The sequence below is a fragment of the Melanostigma gelatinosum genome, assembly GCF_949748355.1.
Source record: "Melanostigma gelatinosum genome assembly, chromosome: 16".
Lineage (NCBI taxonomy): Eukaryota > Metazoa > Chordata > Actinopteri > Perciformes > Zoarcidae > Melanostigma > Melanostigma gelatinosum.
The window spans coordinates 17163871-17185944 of record NC_136649.1 but is presented as its reverse complement, the minus strand read 5'-3'; the positions used below and the strand labels follow the sequence as shown (position 1 = coordinate 17185944).

General features: G+C 42.2%; 1 protein-coding gene across 2 annotated transcripts; it reads left to right on the top strand.

Moving 5' to 3' along the window:
* Positions 1 to 2086: 2086 nt before the first annotated feature.
* Positions 2087 to 17869, top strand: slc35f4 (solute carrier family 35 member F4; the record flags this gene model as incomplete). Of its 2 annotated transcripts, none has more annotated exons than XM_079286425.1 (7): positions 2087 to 2306; positions 14939 to 15239; positions 15743 to 15962; positions 16054 to 16179; positions 16281 to 16473; positions 16994 to 17083; positions 17628 to 17869. In XM_079286425.1, 7 exons carry the CDS (start codon positions 2087 to 2089, stop codon positions 17867 to 17869), a joined length of 1392 nt encoding a protein of 463 aa, XP_079142551.1. The 2 variants fall into 2 exon arrangements, with proteins under 2 accessions (XP_079142551.1, XP_079142552.1); XM_079286426.1 differs by lacking the exon at positions 2087 to 2306 and adding an exon at positions 9772 to 9847.
* Positions 17870 to 22074: the final 4205 nt, after the last annotated feature.

Here is a 22074-nt window from a genome sequence, read left to right as displayed (position 1 = left end):
TAAGAAATGATATTGAAGAAGATACGAGAAACCTCCTCTCATGATTGCTTTTAAGATATCGCTCCAAGGATTGAATGATTCCTATGGAGATCACTTGGCAGTGATGACACTTTGACGCACTACGGTGCTCTGCCTGCAGTTGCACAGTGACTTGCATTGCCACAGCTCATGCATGAACAGTTTTCTTAATGTTGGTTATAGCTGCAAAGAGTTTTAATGAGCCCACCACTGTCAGAGAGCAAATGTCCCTTTTTGAACTCTTTTTTCAAAGCATTTCGAGCTGAAAATAATAACTTATGACAGAAAGCCACCTAATATTGTAATGCATGCTGTTTACGTTTTGTATTGCATGAACTATACAGAATTGTAAAGAACCACAACAAAAGTAGGCGACTGAAGAAAACTTTTTTTGGACTGTATAGCGGCACAAACTTGTAAGAAAGTGTCCAATAATAAATTAGCAATTCTCAAAAAGCGTTGAAAAACTTTCTGGGCATTGGCATTTCATTGTTGTAGCCACAAAGCTGTCCCTGAACTGAACGTGTGAGATAAGTGCTTTGGAGCTCAAACAAACTGAAACAAAAGAACATGAGGTGGAGATTGGTTTAGTACGTAAGAGAGGGGGAGGAAGCACTTCTGGAGTCCAAGGGCAACATAAACCCAAGCATGTGTCTGCACAACAATGCCAACAGGGGCGCAAATTCTCCACACACTGGGAATCGATTTCACACAGAGAGTGGAGGACTTGGAAAGAGGCGTATCGGAGAGGCACTGAAATACTGCATCTTGTGTTATTGGATTTGGAGCCCAGTTTTCTGAATGTGTCTTTTTTTTTTGCGCAGCATCTGCAAGCTGGGGGATCCAGTCAAGTGGAGCTTTCACGAGACAGCCAGACAACCGTGGCCAAGGAAAAGAGAGGAAGGAGGAAAGGGGATTGTTCTGGGTTTAACTTTAGAATACAATTCATGTTATAATACGCATTTGAAAATGATAAGAAAAAACTTTATTTATGGCATAAAATATTGTGCACAAACTTCAATACCTGTAAACTTTTATATTATACTTACAGGAAAAGAAACGAAAATAAAAAAGAACACTAAAAAAGAACAATAGCTGTAAACCAGGACGAGACAAACCTGCGCCACGTTTGTTTCTCAAAAGCGCATTTTTTTTAAATTGTGAACAGCAAATGGAAACATCACAGAGGGGTCGAGAAAGAGTACTCCACAAATATCAGAGAACAGGAAGAAGCAGTGAATGGATGCTGAAAATAGTGTCTTCAGAATGAATTATTGGTGATCATGTTGGATATTTTTGTGTGGGGTTAAATGAAGAGCTACGATTTATTGAATCTTTGAGGTGCTTTACACCGAAAGCTAAAAATAAATTGTTCTCTGCATAGATCTAAGTGTGTGGATATCTGTCATGTTTGTGTTCTAAAAAGCGGTTATTTTAGACGAATCAACTTCCGGTGGTTTATTTTGAGATACAAAAAGAGAGCGAAGATGTTTTTAGATCAATCAAGCTCACTTTAAAAAGAAGCAAAAATCAATCCCCAAACCAAATATTACAGGAACATCACAGTGAATCCAAAGGCCACATTAACGTCACCTGTATGTAGATCAAAATTAAAGTAATATAGTGGTAGGCTACAATTGCGACCAAAGTATCACAATGTAGAATATCATATAGACATGAAAACGACCATAAGTAATGCATTATAAAAAACACAGCGACTTTAATTCACAGAGAATTTTCATAACGCCATGAAGATTTTTGTTTTTAGAAACTTGCTTATACATGAAGGCTGGAATTAATGTTGGCTCCTGCGCCACACAGCTGCCAGCAGCCACGTTTCTGAATTCAAAGCATGTGATAGTGACACGCCCCCTAGTGTTTGGTGTCTGTCAGACTCTTGAAGTGTGATAACCTTGCTCTGCGTCCGGGAGCCTCACTGGAGGAATGTGAATGTGGACTCGGATGTCCTCCTCTTGTTGCTGGTTGTTGATGCAGCCCCGAGGGTCCCTCGCATGGTGATCAGGGCTCAGCCCCGCTCCCTTCTGATCTCTGTCCGCTCCGACCTACAATGATAAGCACCGAGAGTGTTTTGGAGAGTGGAGACCAGCCTTGCATCCGGCTGGAGCCACTGATAAACACGCACTTGCCGGAAAAGGCGACGCCGACCGGTGACACCTTAACGGACGGCAGCTCCAAAGTGACAGCCAACGGGCTGCACGACATAGAAAACCGGATTCTGAGGATCACCGGCTTCTACGGCTACAACCCGGGATACTCCAGTCATAGAAGTGAGTGCAAAGAAAACAAAGTGCACTGATGGCCTCATCGGGGGATGCGACAATTTCACGTCTGTCTTTCCCAGGTGTGCGATGGCGTAAATTAAAGACAACATATTTTTTATGAGAATGTTATGAAAGAAAGAAATAGACTACGTGTATCAGTGGATTTTATTCTTACACAGAAAACAAACATTTGTAATTAGACATTTGCAAATTCCCCCTTTTCAAACTTAGCTAATTGGGGTTTAATTATGTCTGTTTTTGAGCAACATGATGTCAATCATGTCACTATGAGCTGGAGGCAGGGTGATGCTGGCCCATCCATCTCTGAGAGACAACGAGAGAGAGAGAGAGAGAGAGAGAGAGAGAGAGAGAGAGAGAGAGAGAGAGAGAGAGAGAGAGAGAGAGAGAGAGCGAGAGAGAGAGAGAGAGAGAGAGAAAACAAATCAGGCTGAGCAATTACACAGCAAAGTGTCATGCACTAATTACACCGGAATTTTCCAATACAATTTCAGAGTGACTTGTTTAAACTGTCGCCTAATGTTGTCCACATCACGTTTGTGTACTCTGCAAACAATGACTTACATGGCAGCCTCGTATTGAATTCCAAATGTCTCATTAATACGATACATTTTCCAAATGACAAACACAGCAGCTCTTCCTGTGGTGCATGTGAATATTGCCAGCTGTCTCCTGACGTGCCTGAGATATAGCAGCACCTCAGTACTTTACGCTTCTCTATAATTGTCCTTTGTCAACGTGGTTTTGATTGGTAGAGCGATGCTCTGAATTCTGCTGACTCAGAGACAATGGCTGATTGGACAAGGGAGCTGATGGTGCACTTTGTTCAGGGATGATCTTTATGTCTTGCCCTCCAGGCCTGTTGAAGTATTGGCAGTGGGATTATAACAAAGGAAAAGAACAAACATGGCAATCCTCTGTGCACAGTTTATCCGTGGTTTTACAAATGGCTTCATGATAATGGAACAAGGGGTGCAGATCAGGATCTGCAGCATCGGAGAAGTCGCAGGTACTCACCTCTGTGTTCCTTAACAATTGACCTATTCATTGCACTGTGTCGTTATTATTTAAAGTCGGGCTGAACTGGTGCTTTTGTGGAATACATCTCCAAAGGTCAAATCGGTCATCTATCTTTGAGCCTCTTGTGTTTCAGATGCTCGTACACTTTCACCCCAAATGAATTCGACTTTTCACATAAGCTCCTTCCCTCTGACTGTTATGTAAAAGTGTAACGACAAATTCACGACCTGGAGATACACCTCTGGAAGAGAGATGTACTTGTAATGTTATGACGAACCCACTCAGATCTAGTACCGAACCCTGGCACTCTGTGACACAACCCATTACTCTGACAAGTGTGAAAGGAAAAGTGATCATGGACATAGGGCCTCATTCAATCAATTTCAGCTGAGGCTCTTTTGGATGAGCTGAGAGCACCTCCATTTTATTTATTTATTTTTTAGATTGAGGCTGAGGAATAAGAAATGAGCCTGTCACTCATTAACTGCCTCCTATCTATCAGAGGTGTCAGTTGCAGTAGATTAACCATGAATGCAATCACACACTTTCATTCGAGGATATATCTCCTCGTCCAGATTAATCTATTGGAAGAATACCTGATGAACGAGGGGTACCCGAAACTTTAAATTGAAAACAGATTGAACGACTTCAACAGTTCAATGGCGTCTGATATTGTGTAACAAAAGAGGACGATAGAAGCCAGAATTCATGCTATTCATTGGTTATTTTTAGAGGTTTAAATGGCCTAAATGGTTGGCAAGATCTACAATGTGAATGTCAACATACACTATCAACAAAGGTGATGTCTTGAGTTATTATTGTTCCCAATTGCACTGCAATAATAAGTCGATTAACAGATATTTTCATGAACAATTTTGACAAATTCCAAACATCCATTGGTTCAAAATTCTCAAGTGTGAAGATTTGCTGCTCGTTTTTGATACATATGATAGAAAACGGAATGTCTTTGGTGTTTTGGACTGTTGGTCTGACAAAACAAGACATTTGAATATATTAATAAGAATAAGAATAATGTAATACATGACTCAATAGATGGCAGTTAGTTGCAGCTTTTATTCTCAGGCCTTTGTCTCTCCCATCTCATGGCGTACTGTACACTGAATCAGACATAAATGAAAGATGGGGTGTCATCTGTGGTGTAATTTCAGGTATAAGGAGCAGGTGTGGATTGTAATAGCATCCACACCAATAAAAGCCAGTGTATCTGCGAGCTGAGGGGTTATTTGATCTGAGAGACATTTCCCATTGCTCTGATGAAATAAGCCATGTGTAGCCCTCGATCCTTTCTCCATCTATCCATCAACTGATTTTATGCATGCCAGAGTCAACAGAAGGTATTCCTCAGGGCAGCATACTTGTCACCATTTTTCCTGCTTGCACAGCTATTCAACATGCTGTTGCTGGCGCTGTCACCGCGAAGGCGTCTGGTTTTGTGCACAGCCGTATTCCTCTTAAATGTGTTTGATTCATTCTTAGAAACTAGAACGTGAAAAGTCACTTTTGTTCAATGCTGCTTTTTGCCCGAAAGTGTCCCATTTGTTTACTTTGCTTTGTTTACACCTTTGTAAACCTCGAGTTGAAAATCACACATCCCTCAATCTGCTAAATATAATTTTCCACGAAGGGTAAGACAAAAGGACTTAAATAGAACAGTGGGCTCACCCTGCTAAGCCTATGGGGTAATGATACATTGAGTAAGATTCTGGTGCCAGTTTATTATTGACTCTTGCCATCTGCGTTGAATTAGAAGATGCCTCTAAGGGGGATTGTGGACTACATTTGGTGACATGTTCTGGGCTGTAATGCGTACAGTACATTCATGATACAACACTGAAAGTAAGAAGGTAAAAGTCATGCTTAATAAGCAAGGTACGATATTTCCTAAAAGAAAAAAATGTCATGAAATTGACTTTAAATCAGAAAAAGAAAGCACAACATATTCTTACAGCACCCACTTGGCTTCTGCTGCAGCAAACAACAATGGCGTGTGCAGAAAATGCTTCCTCAGCATCTCCTGCGAAAGTATGACAATAATTTGCTGTGTACCACGTTTTGAGTAGCCAATTTAGAAAAGGGCAGGTCTGTAGTGCAAGCACACATCCCCACTGTGTTAATATGTATGGTGCAGGAGAGATGACAGGTACTTGTAGTGGCAGTGCCACTCAGCACGGTGCCGGTGATGTTCACCGCCAGCATCGCACCAAGACAACAACAACAACAACAACACACAGAGGAACATTTTGAAGGAAGGGTGTGTAATGCAACCATTTATCACAGTGGGGTGTGTTGCTATGTCTATGTCCATCTACAGAGAAAGTCTGGAGAGATATATGAAGAGAAATAGACGTAGCTTTTGAATCCATTCATGCTTGTACTGATTGGTAATTCACTTTGTATTTTTGAAACCAGTTATATCCAGCGTTAACAGCAGGTGAATTCACTGTCCTCCTCAGACATTGCCTTAAACATTCTGTGTGTGCATGCACTTATTTTGGTCTGTCCCATTGTCATGCCTTCAGTGCTATTTATAACTAGCCTCGCGTCAAATGGGATATGAGCTTTGCCTGAATGACCCCTGGAGTGCTGTTAGTCTCGCATGCTCCTGGGAATGAGCAAACACCTGAGTAATGGCTGCAATATATCTCCACGGGAGATACAGAACTGCTGACCTGTAGGCCACTATGACACTGTGATATTGGTCATATGTTGTAGTACTTGTAAATCAGGAGATTAAATCTTTTTTTTTCTAAGCTATTTTCTGGAAACCATGAAGTAATACCATATAATAGAAGGGCACAATATGTGAAAGGTTTGTAATTGCTTCTCCATCATGCTGAGTACACCAGCAGTCTTATCAGCAGCCTAACACTGCCCTCCTGTGGTCAGCAAATACAACAACAACAATAAAGTGACCATTAAATGTTCAAATGTTGGCCATATTGCCCAGAGAATTGTTTTAATGCAAGTTCAAAAAATGTCCAGGAAAGCACGACTGTTTGTGTTTTGTTGGTTGCCGTGTTTTTCTTGTGTATCAAATGGGCGACGACTGCATTTCGTTGTGCAGCCCTGTGTTGCATAATGACAATAAATGATCCTTGAAACCATGAATAATTTATGGTTATGGCTGTATATAGTTTATTTTTTCTCTTCTTCGGTTTCTAGTTCAGTGAGTTTTGATCGTAGATTACTAAAATACTGCTGGAATCTATTTATTTTTCGGTGTTGGAATTGTGTTGCATATAGGTTCAAAAGGTTATCAAGAGCTTTAGCTGAGCGTCTTCCCGTCATGTGGGAGTGCAGGATGAATATGTTGACATACAGTATGTAAAACATCTCCAAATCTGGTGTTTGTTGCAATGTGCAATCCACCATATTGATCACTAGATGTCCCCATTTTCTAATGACATGAAGTTGAGGTATATGAAAGCTAACTGTCAGATAAAATCAGCTGCAGATAACATTCTGTCTCTCATCTCTCGTCCTTCTGCTTTGCTCGTGGTCCTCACTGAGATGTGATGAGTAAAAGAGAGGGGCTAAAAACAAAAGAGCTTGTGCCATAAACTGAGGAGCAGTGGTTTAATCTAAATGACAAAAGAGCCGGAAAGTGCATCAACACACACAAGGTGCACTGTTGCTATGGAGGTACTGAGAGAGGTTTGGGTCCAATCGTGCTTTGATCTGTGATGCAACAGTACCATTGTGTTACATACACGCCGTTTCCTGTTTATTATTTACACCTAGCTAGGTAATAGTAGGTCATGATGTTGGGTTTTTGTTGAAACTGTTTTACAGAGGAATTAATTCAACTAACGATCATTTAAAGTCGTTTGTGGTGCTGTTATAGTGTTATACCAAGAAGTGCACAATTTTTGTTGTCTGATACGAGGCTTTTGGGCCACAAATCCATGAAGAGGCAGAAAATTGAAATATAATCTTCTGGTATCGTCAGCTCCTGACGGGAAAGAATAAAAACAAACCATACAAGTGAACTTGTGAGCTGGCAATGCACTTGAGACAGGTTAAGCTAAAGGTACCTTTTCCTAAAAACAATAGAAAAATAATTTAAGAATGTAAATTGATAAATAGAGAAGGAACAAGCATTTTAAGTGAATTAGAAATTGAACTGCGGTCTCCTGTAGAACACATGCGCCAGGTATTTCTCTTAATCTGATAGCGGGACGGTTTCTCTGTCCCCTCCCTGTGTAGCTGCTGGCTCCACTCATCTGCAGGGCTATTTTTAAGTTTAACCCTCCTTGTATCAGGGGATCCATAACCCCAGCTCATCCTCCTGCTTACACCTGACCAAACATTTGTTTCAATGTTAATCAAGCCTCATTCTCACCACATCACTTCGTGCATTAGTACTGCACTCATTCGGTCACACTCACTGATCATGTGAAATAACACGGCTTGCGCCGTGGCGTTTTTCCTGATTGGCAACTGAGTGTTGTTTTTTTCTCAAAGCGTCTCTTCAGTTTTGAATTCTGTTATTACCTTGGTGTTACTGGAACGTGGCCCTGCATTGTTTTTCGATATAGCAATCAGCCAAACACAAACTGTGCTGTCTCTCACAGCTGGAGGAATACACAGAGAAGTACTGTGATCTGCTATGCTCTCTATGGAAGTGACAGAAATTTGGCTGATGAGCATCGGAGAGACAGGAAGGGAGGGGCTCATGGTGATACTGATATAATGACACACAAGTGACAGTAAAATAGCACTCATTTAGTATTCTTAACATCCCGATATAGACATTTACCGTATTGCATGTTCATTTGAGTGCGTTCTCTATTTCAGGTCATTGCGCTACTGTTTCTGGCCTGGCTAGAATTGATTTTACTGGTGAGAGGGTAAGCATATCATAGCATAGGTTATATTAAGATCATGTTCCAGGATGCAAGGCCTCATGTGTCGGAACTCATACGCCAGGCACTGATATATTGTTTATGTAAAGGCCCAAGCAGTATTTAGGTCCATTAAATCTTCAGGCAGATAAACCACAGCTGGAGATGGGATGGCCGCAGGACTTTCCTTGAGATGGAAAATCCGGACCACACTCCCGAGGGTGACTCACATAGCCCAGACTGACCCTCCTCAGGTCCACAGCTTTTGCTGCTGAGAGGGTTTCCCCTGACTGCAACAGTGATGGAAAAAAGTATTGAAAACTCTAATTGAAGTAGTATCCTCACAATGTAAATATTTCATGTAAAAACACTCCGTTAACAGTAAACGTCCTGCTCAGAACAGTGAAGAGGCACCAGTCAGATGTGCTTACAGTAAGTATGATGGGTTAAAGTGAGGACATAAAGCATTTGTTCAGGCAGAGCAGTGCCTCGTCACTCTAGCTGGGTGGTTGGAGCCTCATCTCTCCACAGGCAACATTACATTTCAAAAATACAGTACAATATTTACCTCTTTAAACTAACGCTGTAAAGTCTCCCACAGTGAAAATAGCACAGCCATGTACAAGGTGAACTTAAGAACAGTATTTATCCATTAGAGCACTAGGATTACTTCAGTGGATGACAGAGTTTACATGTGATGGTTGTCTTTTACATGGCTCAACTGATTAATGTTGCAGTGGTGAAAGCAACAGGAGAGAGCTCTTCTAATAATCTGACCCTCAAGGAGTAGTGAAGAGCAGGAGATGTGCAAAGAAGAGCTGGAGAGTTATTGAAAGACAGGGGACAAGAGTATATGGCGAGAGACAGGGAGGGAAGGAGGGAGAAGAGCCTGGTCAGGGGAGGGGAGGAGGAGGGAGAAAAGAAAGGGACAGCAGCTAACGCAGCATAATTAGCCCGGGCTGCTTGGTTACCTTCCAAACAAAGCTGCTGATTTGTGGAGCAAAAGAAGAGGAGGGGAAAAGCAAGCGAGACAGAGAGAAAAAAGGAGGGGGAGGATAGAAAGAGATGAGGGGAGTGATTGCGCCATGCCACACACACTTGAAGCTCAGTCTCCGTTGGAGACAGTGGCATTGCTGGATCCCGGCATGACAGTGCAACAGTAGAGTTTCCACTTGACTGCACCTCCACTGAGCTATCGCCACTGAGCTGTGTCACTATCCAGAGAGACAGAGAGAGAGAGAGAGAGAGAGAGAGAGAGAGAGAGAGAGTCAGAGCACCAGTAACAGTGAGATTGCTGGCCTGGAGAGGAACAGAGAGTCAGGACTGGAGTGCTGGGAAGAAGACAGAAGAGTTTGACAGAGACCTGGGAGGAGGGGGCCAATCAAGAGCGTGAAGAGGAAACGGAGGAGTTAGGAGTCTGAGGATGCACGGCGCTAGCAGGAGGAGCTGCTGAGCGTGCAGCAGCAGCAGCCTGGGCATACTTACTCACACATACACACACACACACACACACATACACACACACACGCTTCCCAAGGAAGGACAGTTTGTTGGGCCCCCAGTGGAGGATGAAGAAGCACTCAGCCCGAGTGGCTCCTCTCAGCTCGTACAGCACTCAGGTCCTGACCTGCCCCATCTCTGAAGGTAAACCAAAAGAACCAGAGAGACACAGGACACCATTTACACTAAACTATGTCTATTTCCATGTGTAGGCGGTGTGTTAGCATGAACTGAGTTAATTGCATCCTTTTACAGTTGATGACATAGTATTTCCCATAAGGCATCGCATGTCATATCGAGTGTATAGGTATTCATATATAGTGGGATGCGAATGTGTTCTTCTTAAGTCGGTGGTGTGCTACATTTGCTTTGAACACGTGATATTATTTAAATTAAAATCTAAAGACTGAACTATTTTTCCATCTGGACTTTTAGACCTCTAGATGGTGTAAAAAACACATTTGTATCATTTCAGTGTTCTGCTGGCAGAGTTGAGAAGCTTCAGGAGGCGTAGTTGTAGCAGCAGCGTATGTTTTTAGCTGCCCAGCACTGATGTTAAATAAAACCAAACAGGCCCAAGTCAGCTGCTTTCACATCTGTTCATTCTGTTCACCTGTCCTTCCTTCATCTAACTGAGCATCCCTAAAAGCCTTGAACTTCACCTAAATCCATCCACATTTTTACTAGAGATATTGGAGATTATAGAGTGAGACCGCTAATCACCTTTTCATCAGAATCATCATAACCATCTTCAGACCGAACTTATAAAGACATATTGCTGTTTGACCCGCCGTGAGCCGGCATAACGCTGCAGACGTGACTTTGAGCTTCGTGTTGGATTCGGCAGCGGTCCATCCATCAATGTCACTAGCGTGCAGTGTCAGTGGTGAAATGTGAGGTTCGAGCAGGATGCTGCGTCACACAGAGTAGATAAGCTCTGTTAATGGGTACCAGTAGTAAGTGAGCCGATGCAGCACTGTGATTTCTGATGTTTTTCTGTTTTCTTCCAGCCATAATGAGCTAGTCAACTATTCCATGTGTGAAACTTTTTTTTCAAATTTTCAAGAGTTAAGTATAGTGTCATCTAGAACAAATTCTGTGTATGCTTGTTTGACAGAGGTGGAAAATAACTTCAAACTCAAATGTAGTCACATACTTTAAGCAGACGTTCTGACTCTAATATTTGTCTATATTTTAATGTTTAGGCATTTATTCATACTTTGATGTGATGACTTTGTAACTAAAACCTTTGGGTTCTGAATCATCATCTTTATATGAAAGACGCATCCCATAGTTCATAATTATGCACCAAATTATTTCGGAATTTAATAATTCTAAATACTTTACTCTATTTGAGCCAAACACACTTTCTTTGAGTTGACTGAAATTAACCTCAAATAGCACTTTTTCTATTGAAATATTTCACTGCAACACTCTGCTGACAGGCATTATTGTTTCCTTTGCATCTTTTTAGTAGCAATATTAGTCAGCAATAACTCTGCCTGTTATGAGAATACAATTTTGGCCACGAGAGCTGCTTTTATGAAAAATAGAGTTGTAATATTACTGCATCTTGGCACCAAATCAGCCTGTAGTGGCTTTTACGGACAGAAGAGCCCGTATCCAACACTAAAAAGCTTTAGGTTTTGTCGCTGCTATGAAACACGAACCATCTTGCCTGGTGGAGGAGAGGCAGACATAAAGGAAAAAAATAATTAAAAAAGCTGCTTCTCGCTTGCAGAAATATCAGATCTGTTTTCCAGTTAGCAACCACCAAACGCATTAGGTTGATTAAGAATCCTTGCTGTGGCAGAATGTAATTAGACCAAATCCCTCGATGATCCCTTCACAACATAAACTGTATCGGTGTTGAACAGTTTGCTTTCACAAAATACTGTAGATCTGCTCCCAGCTGGGATATGCTGTAAGGCAGGGGTGTCCAAACTTTTTTCAAAGAGGGCCAAATTTGATAATGTGAAAATGCCCAAGGGCCAACAGTCCCTGCTGACATTATTTTAAACAATACAAGTAGCCTATACATACATTGTTATTTTATCATTTTATTTTCAATGACAGCAAATAGCAATGTAACCAAATGTAAGCATTCATGTCTGAACACATCTCAACAACTATTCTGCCTTTCTTTCACATCTTGAAAGTCAGATAACAAAGAACAAGCCATCTAAAAGCTAATTACATAGGAACCGATCAATATTCTCACCTCAAGACAATCTTAAATATGACTTAGTGAGGGTGATGAAAAGTTGTCTAACATTTAAATTCAACACACATGAAACAGGCTCACGAAAAAAATCAAGTTGTCTCTTCGTATCTGATGATAGCTCTTCAGTGTTACGAGCCAGGCAAACATTAGCAAACTCTGTCTTCTTCTCGGGGCAAATGTTTTCTGCTATTTTCATAACACAGTCTTTGATAACCTCACATTCCGTAAAAGGTTTGTCATGTTTAGCAATTACCACGGCCACTCCGCAGCTTACTTTGATGATGTTTTCATGTGAAAGGGACCGCTGCTGTGTGGCCAAGTTATCTTGGAGTTGCTTCACTTTTCTAGCACGGACGCTCTCTGATAGCTTGTTGTAGCATTAGCACGTTTGGTCTCGTAGTGTCTCTTTACATTATATTCCTTAAACAAGGCAACAGTCTCATGACAAATTAGGGAGACACAGTTGTTTCGGTTTTCGGTGAAAAAAATATTGCGATCTCCACCTCTCCTGGAAGCGGCGGCCCTCATTATCGACTTTCCTTTTTTTACTTGCCGTAGCCATGACAGTTCAAGGGTCAGAGCCAATTTCAAACAGCCAGACAGTTACAGAGTGGTGCTGCCACCATGAGGTAAAAATAGGAATTGCATGTTGAATTTGTATGATTTATTCATTCCGTTTTGACTGTGCTGGCGGGCCATAAATAATGCATTTTAAGACAGAAGGCGCGGGCTGTATAAAATCTGACCTCGGGCCGTGATTGGCCCGCGGGCCGGACTTTGGACATGCCTGCTGTAAGGCGAAACAGTTACTTTTTAGATTAAGATTTGACAAAATTATGTTCAAAATGATGATGAATTTTTTATGATTATTTCCCTTCTAAACTTATGGGTTTATTTCAATAACATTTTGAGACCCAATTTTCCAAAATCTCACAAAACCAGACAAACAAATGTATGTAGCAGAAGTTTGTTTTTTCCTCTCTCCACCCACTATCATCTGCTGGCCTGACGCCTCAGTTGGTAACCTCTGGACTGAACTGCCTAACTGTGTCTGTTAGTTTTCAGAGAATACTACTTATGCACTGGTACATTACATCAGTATTAGCAGCCTAACAATGTAAAATAGTATTCAGTATATCACTCATAAGGGACTATTTTCTCTTTTTTCTTAAGTAAAGGGTCTGACCACTGCTTCCACCACTGCACTGACATGACTCGAATCTGTGACTTTATTGTCATCGTTCTTTCTCGGGTACAACAGTTACAGCCAGGACTTAGCCTTAATACTCTGACTGGGTGCCAGCGATGATCTCATTCATTCATTAAGCTTATAAAGTAAGTGTGGCAAGACTGTTGAGTTCTTTTGTGAATGAAAGATGTGGCTTTAGAAAATACACTTATCGACTTAGTTTAAGGGTGGATACAGAGACTTGAAACGAAGTGGCATCTCACCACTCTAAATGCTTTACACAGACAAACAAATCTAATACCAATACTCTTATCATTGGTTACTTGAGCAAAGAGTTTGTGCTTTACATGCTGTGTTACAGTATTCTTCTGGATTACACAAATACTTATTTACATGGGTGCAATCTACTTTCATTAAACCTGCCAGTGACACTACTTTTACTCTCATTGCTTGGTTTTCTGCTGAGGTCTCAAGGCAGTTAACAAACAAAAGACCATCAGATGCAACAATGAGCATCCCAGAGATGCCCTGCGACTGTAGAGGGGTGATACTACGGGTACAAGTTCCAGTGCTCGCAGGGCTCTCGTGTCTGTGGCCATGGTGGAAATGGCAGCGCTTCACGTGCTGAGCTAGCAGAGAGAGCACAGGCAGCAAACATCCAGCACATGTCATCTTTTATTCCTGCCCAAGTGAAAATTGATCACACTGTCGAAAGTTAAAGAACGGATCTGAGCTCTCCCCGGAAATGCTCAGACACACAGCCCGCAGTCCATTCAGGCACTGGGCCAGATCAACCATGCATCACTGGCATACAATTCGATTAGAATAAAATCCCATTCATTTATCTGTATTCATGTATTTTGGTGTTATATGTCTGGTGAGACCATACCTCTTTCCCAGTTACTCCATGTTCCAGTATGTCACAAAGGCAACATTTCCATAGCAGTAATGTACCAACAGTCCAAACGTGGGCTGCCAAGGTTGACATGACTTTCCTGTGGAATGTCATGTGGTTAGGTTTACTCAGGTTTCTGTGCACACCTGACTACAATGCGTAGGCCTACAGTACGCGCTGCATCATGAGGTGTCAAAGCTATTTATGACATGCACGGCCACAATGCTAACCCAACACATTTTTATCAAAGTCTTGCCTCATGCATCAGCGCCTTTACAGCAAGACATGCAAACTGTGATAGTGATCACTAAGGCACTTGATCAACAGATGCTTATGCGCTGGACCTCAGCGAGGGAGACACAAGCTTCATCCTGTATGTACAGGAATATAAAGCATACAGACTGTGCAACGTTAGGCTCATATAAATGATTTAGGAACACTGTTGTAAGGCTGTATACTTATGCAAATCTATGGCATTGGTCTTGGACATGAATGCTAAATGTAGGCATGCTAACATGGTCACAATGGCAATGCTAACATGCTAATGTTAAGCATGTTTAATGTTTACATCTATGTTTAGCATGTTAACATTTAAATGTGAACCTCATGGTGACACTACAGGAAAGGTCAGGTGATCCCCGTGGGCTTCATCCTCTTGTCACCATGGATCCACAAATGGCTGTCAAAAAGTTTAACGAAAGTTAAAAATGTCAACCATGGTCAGGGAGATCACGTTTATCTTCTGGGGATCATGAATGGCTTCAAAAAACATTGAGATCTTGTAATTAGAATCTGGATAGAGGCCGAATGTAAGCGGCAAATGGATTAATAGTTGAGGCTTTCTTCTCTCATTGGCCTTTGAACAGGAAGTAGAGATGGTGCCATGGATTTTCTGTTATTCTCTTTTCTCCTTTTGTCTCCCATCAGGAGAGGATGGCTCAGAGTCTAATGCAGAGACACCAGGCAGCGAGACCAGCGAAGAGTGCCAGTCCTATCAGACATGTACCAACACAGCTCTGAAGGTGCTGGGTGCTCTGCTGCTGGTGTTGTGTGTCTCCTCCTCCTGGGTGGGTACCACTCAGGTGGTTAAGCTGACCTTCCAGTCGTTCTCCTGTCCCTTCTTCATCTCCTGGTTCAGCAGCAACTGGAACATCTTCTTCTTCCCCATCTACTACTCCGGACTTGTGGTTACCACACGGGAGAAGCAGACGCCCATACAGAAATTCAGGTAAACTGCAAACAAAATGATCCTTCAATTCAGAAAACATTTACAATCTGGCCGAATAGATTCCTGAGAACCTTTTACAATACACTACAGTTATTGTTACTGCTGTAAAAGAGCTATAGCCGACAGACAGAAGATTTACAGATGTGTCAATGAAGTTCGTCACCAAAATAAAGAGAAATTGTTGTCTTCTTGTGTTTATATTTAGCAAAATGAAGTAATAATCCCACTTTTAACTTTGTAGAACAGTAATCCAGTTACCAGTTTACCATTAAAGCTCTAATGGTGGCCTACTAGAACCCTTGCTGCTCTTTGCACTCACCTGGAACATAATTTCAACCACCTGACTCTCCACGAGGAACCAGGCAACTAAGCAACCAACATTTCCATCCTCAAAGCTTGGTCCTCATGATAGCAACACTAAAAGCCTGACAAACAAAGACGCTGTTTCGAGAGGAAAACAAGTTGACACTCACTTTTTTTACACCTCTTGTTCTCTCAAACAGGGAGTGCAGCAAGCTCTTTGGGGAGGATGGGATGACTCTCAAGCTTTTCGTAAAGAGAACAGCACCCTTCTCAATCCTATGGACACTGACCAACTACCTGTACCTCATGGCCTTGAAGAAACTGACCGCCACTGATGTCTCTGCCCTCTACTGCTGCCACAAGGCTTTCGTCTTTCTCCTGTCCTGGATTGTTCTGAAGGACCGTTTCATGGGTGTTCGGGTCTGTATGAAAACACCAACGATGATACTGAGATGTAAAGAGTTGTTTTTCTGTATCAATGCCACTGACGGCTCTGCATCTCTATCTGCAGATTGTGGCAGCCATCATGGCCATCACAGGTATTGTGATGATGGCTTATGCTGACGGCTTCCATGGGGATTCCTTTGTGGGCGTAGCGTTGGCTGTGGGGTCCGCCTCCACATCCGCTCTCTACAAGGTGAGACCACGTTACAGTTTGAATCGCTTGGGTGATTGCCTTTGCACTGACTTTAAGCAAAGTCGCCGGTGTAAATTAACAGTTGTCTCCTCATCGTCCAGGTGCTGTTCAAGATGTTCTTGGGCAGTGCCAACATCGGAGAAGTGGCTCACTTCCTTTCCACCATGGGCTTCTTCAATCTCATCTTCATCTCCTGTGTGCCCCTCATCCTCTACTTTACCAAAGTAGAGCACTGGGGCTCACTGTCCTCGCTGCCCTGGGGTTACCTGTGTGGACTGGCAGGACTGTGGCTGGGTGAGAGTGCATAAACATTCATGTAGAGAGAAGAGTGGGTTTCTATGAAAGCATTTTGAATTCATTTTGGGGCTGCAGCTAATAGCTATTTTTTATCACTGCCACGCATTGTGTGTGCATATGCATGATTTAAACTAAATGGGGACTCACGTCGAAAAACATTGCTCCCTATTACGACTAAAAAACTCCACAAAGTACCCTGTGGTTTGGTCTATAAATATGGCGAGCCCCGGTGGAAATATGGCTTGTTTTCTCTGACCTACAGTCCAAAACTAGAGCATTTTCAGTTTGCTATCATAGAGGACTAAAAAAGAAAAAAAGAAAATCTTCACATTTGAGAAGAAAGAATCAGTGACTATTCGGCATTTTTGCGGAAAAAAATGAATTGAATGAATAATCAATTATCAAAAAGGTTGCCAAAGAACTTTCTGTCAATCAACTAATTGATAAATTGACCAGTTGTATCCGTTCTAATTAAATCGTACTCCAATGTTTTCAACCTCTTTGGTGTCTTTCACAGTGTTCAACATCTTGGTCCATGTTGGTGTGGTGCTGACGTACCCCATCCTCATCTCCATAGGGACACTGCTCAGTGTTCCGGGCAATGCAGGTATGGTTTGTTAATGTGGCTCAAGTACTCCAATCTACTGATTATTATTTCTTCTTTATTATGGTGGAAATGAATTTGATTGTGAACATGAGAGTAAATGGCCCCACACACTGTGGTTTCTTTGTTGAGAGGTCAGCACTTTGGGCCTCTGAAGCAAACAGATTACACAGCAAGTCTGCCTCTCTCGTCCTGGAAACCCAATCGTCAATGTGCTTCAACAGAACCTGCAACTATTCTCTCGCTGAGGGAGGATCAGGTTGCAAAGGCGACACTAAATGCCTGCAGACGAGTTATTTTCTTTAACCACGATGGACCGTATGAAGGTCAGTGGGTTACGGCACCTTGTCCCAGGGCTCCAGACCGCAGAGACATAGAGGATAAAGTGGATGGCTTGTGCGGATTATAAGCCGCATTTGCTACACTCATCCCCTACAGCCGCAGAGTCTTGTGGTTTATCTTACTTTGTGTAATTAATCTCACCCTCCCTCCCTGTCCTGCTCTTCGGCCCTCTCTTTTGTTCCTGTCTTTCTTTCACCTGCTGTAGCCGTAGATGTTTTGAAACACGAGGTGATCTTCAGTGTGGTGCGCCTGGCAGCCACCTGCATCATCTGCCTGGGCTTCTTGCTCCTGCTGCTGCCAGAGGAGTGGGACTCGGTCACTCTGCGTTTCCTGGCCACCATCGCAGACAAGAAGTCAGAGGAACACGGCGAGGAGCTAACAGAGTCCAGCGTCCAGACTCGAAGCCGCAGTCGAGCCAACGGCACTGTCTCCATTCCCTTGGCATGACATGGCTGAGCTCTGCTAGTAGCCTCTGTTAACCAGTCTTAAAGCCCTGTCTGCTCATGTTCCTCCATTGCCCACCCAGGGGGTGTGGCGGGATGTTCGGTCCACATGGACTCTCTATCAGGAAGACTCTGGAGATGCACCTCTGTCTCCAGCTTCACTGCAGGAGGGGAAAAGGACAACATTCATGGATTTTAATTGAAAGGGTGGAAAGTGTTATTTGCTTTCTTAAAATACTTGCCACAGTCAGTCCTGTTCCTCGCACGTACCCAAAGCAAGAGCTGACAGGCCTCCCCTGACCTGCTCTGTGGACTGTATTCTGTGAATATAAATATTGGCAGGGCCAATTTGGCTCAATCTTATGTATTTATGATATTTATTTAGAGTTGTATCAATAAGAGTATTATTTTAAGTCGTATTGATTAGTATTATATAAAAGAATGGCAATTATACTATGCGTGATGTACAGGCTCTTTTGGTTTTATAATAAAAGACTTAAAACTCACATTAGCAGTGTATTACTTGTTTACCTAATGACCATGAATGTGGCTAATTCCTGAGTTTTCTAAAAATATATTGGAACATCTTTAGATTTCTGAGTAATTTCTGTGTTGCCTAAATCAACACTGACAAGGATGCAAAGCTTCACACACACAAAAATTAATTCCCATTATGATGATGATGATTGTGTTGTCCGGGTTGAACTGGACTCATGGCCTAAGTATTTCTTAAATCCTGCCTATGACAGTAAATTCGTCCTCCCATCCCATAATGTTGGCAAAACACATATTTTGATGTTAAAGTAGGTTGAAGTTGTGATCAATACATTTTTTGGAAACTGTCTCATAAGAGCCAAACTATTGTTTCAAAGATATACCTTGTATCAAGACCAGCTATTTTTAGCAGAACTAAGCAGTAAGATTCATACCATATTAGTAATCTGTTAAGTGCGTTGTATTGATTTGGCAGCGACGACTTCTCCTCATCGTCATAAATTATGCAATGCTTTTCTGTGCTGCACTTAGCTGTCACTTACTGACACACATACACACCCATGCACTGTAAACTGAAGAGGATTGAGAATGATTGTTTCTACTATGATTTATCCTCTTTCACATATTCACACAATCTGTGGTAATATTGCACAGCCTACCTATCTGCCTGTAAAAAAGCCCATGGGATATTTTTTACCCGGTGATAGGCACTTGTCAAAATTACTCATCGTGTCTCATAACATGGTGGCATTTACATTTTATTTCAAATAGTGCCATTGAGTTGATGAGGTGTCAGGAGAATAATTTCTCAGTCTTTCAACATCCCTCTTTGTCACACACACTGTCAAACACACACCTACACACATGCATGCGCACTCCCAAGGGTCTAACAACACAGTGGCTTTATGGTTGCTGGGGTGCAGTCAGTGAGTTGAAGCGTCTAATGAAGCATTTGCTGAGGTGACACTTTCAGCTTAACAACCGCACGCAGTGGCATTTTAACATATTAAAATAAATGAGCGACCGTAGAAGAAGCAGAGGAATGTGTAATGTTCAAATCTTAACTTCATGATACAGTACGTCTGCTGGATGCTGATAAGCAGGAAGAATATACAGGGGATTACCAAAGTCAGTAAGACACACCCTAATGGAACGATGATTGACCACACTCCATCCCAAACATTTCAGTTTTGACCAAAGTAATGGACCGACCGACCAAACACATACTAACTACACCAACAAAGAAAAACAGAGGTCGCATTTTTAAGATCCAGCAGTGATATGAAGTAAAGTGTTGTATGTAAAGGGCTGATACAACCTGGGCACCTGACATGCAGCCTAATGACCCGTCTTTGTAACAGTCCTTGCCGACCCCCCCCCCCCCGCCCCCCTCCTTGTGGTTTTCTGAGTACTCGTGAAGTCACATTTTTCTGTCAGTTCACAATTTCCGAAAGAACCTGTCTCTCTCCTCACCCCTCTGGGCTTTCCAACATGGAAAGGGTGCAGGGACATAACAGGTTCTTTCAAGCATTAACTTATGAGTTACAGAGTAACCTGGAGGGAGAGTTGCCATAGAAACCTAGCTCATTATAATGATGGCAAGTATGATGGCACAGATGAAGTGCACACCTACTTTTTTTAACCACTACCAGAGTGGGTTTTCTTTCGTTTGTACTTTGGCACCAGTCAGAGATGCTTCAGGACACATTAAGCTCGCCAGCAGGGGAGACGTGAAGACCACCAGGTTTGTTTGGAAGCAGCTGGAAGAAATGGGGCGAGTTGGAGAGTCGATTTTAAACATGTCTTTCTGCAATTGACAAAGTTTTAAATAGGGAAGGCCAAAAATACAAAGGGATTCCACCACTTCATGGGAAAAGTTAATAAAACCAGTGGACCTACAAAGACAGACCCGACATGTCTGATGAGAAGACCTTAAAAAGGTGGGAGTAAGTGTAAAAAAATAGCATTAAACTTGTAGAAAGATTAACTAAGTTTTTCACATCTCAAAGTTGAATTTAGTATTTCAGTTTGACAGCATTCGGACAGGGTGTGAGACAATGGGCTCCACAGGCTCCAGACCCTGGCTGCGTAAAGTAGCTCCGTGTAATAGCCTGCAAGAAGAGGGGGCACAACTTGAACCACAATGGACCCTCCCTGCTCTGCCAGTCACTGTGGAGCAGCCGGCAGGATTTCTGGGAAAAAGGAAGACAATCTTACCTCCGCTGAGACAAGAAACAACCCTTTCCACACTCTCAGGTTAGTACGTCTCCATGGCTCTAATTATGAATTCACATTCAGGCTTTTATTATTTTTTACAGACCGTTCTGTGTTGTGATACTGATTCTGATACTGTATAACAGTGTTGGCATGTGTGTGCTGTAAGAACCATACTTTGCAGGAAACCTCCCACCAAAGCAACGTAACAATTCAAGCATCATTCACTCCCATCCACCCCGAAGGACGCAGGTTAGCATGGGCAAAATCAGCTGCCCAATATGGTTTTATTAACTATAACAGGCTATTCTTGTTGAATGATTCATGTGAGACGTTTCTCATCTGTTCAATCCCGTGCTGGCAGACATAACTCTGAATTATTGTTCCTGACTGGTTGTGAGTTTTACCCAGACGTGCCATCATTATCTTTCCTCAGACACTGCTACCACTGGCCCTTCAAATTGGCCACACAAGCACTGCCAATCAAATTGCCATGGTAATAAAACAAAGAAACGTGTCGCCGCTGACTGTCCCAGCGTCACCGACCCCATGCCATCTCATAACCCAAGAAGGAATTTGATGTTTGTTGTAGGGCAGGGAGTCCAGAGATGGGGGTGTCCACCTGTTTTCTACAATCGGCCCGACAGGACACTCTGGCTCCGGCAGAATGATTCAGGTAAAGCTTGATGACAAAGTACGGAAGAGCTGAAGTGCATCGATAACATAAATAATTCAGATCATGCATTTTTATATCGAGACAAAATTAAAGAGTGTGCAGCCGTGTTTGCGAGAGATGGGGGGGGGGGAGATGGAGAAGAGAGAGAAAGACAGCTGTGAGCTGTGTGGGTTCTTCCAGTCCCAGTGGATCTGATTAAAGTGTTGGTGGAGTGGAAAGGTGGTCTCCAACCATGACTGGCCCCCCCCCCCCCCCCACTATTAGACACAAACAAAAGTATAGTCTTGACAATCACATGAATGGTTTGCTTTGAAATTACGTCAGTCCAGGAAATATATTAACTGAACTACAAATCCCATAAAGCATGTATTGTAATGCACTGTGTATATGCATCTTTACCTAAATAAAAGTACCAATACAGCATCGTAAAGATCTTTTATCCTGCTTTCAAAATCCTACGAAAGTAAAAGTACATAAGTATCATATAGAATCTCTTTTGTGGGACTGCCAACAACTGATCGACATCTGGCACTCGACACAGTTTCTTTGTAAGGGGACACAAGCCAAAAAGGTTGAGTTCTAGTCTAATCTGTAACAATGCATTGTATTTTATAAGCTTGTCATTTTTTTAAATGTAAAATCTAAGTATGAAAAGTAACTACACCCGTCAAATAAATGTAGTGGAGTAAAAAAATAAGTGTTGTAAAATAGTAATAACAAACAACATATTTCCATCTGAAATGTAATGAAGTAGAAGTAAAAAGTAGCATAATATGGAAACACTCAAGTGAAGTGCAACCAGTGTTACCTAAAGATTGTACCAA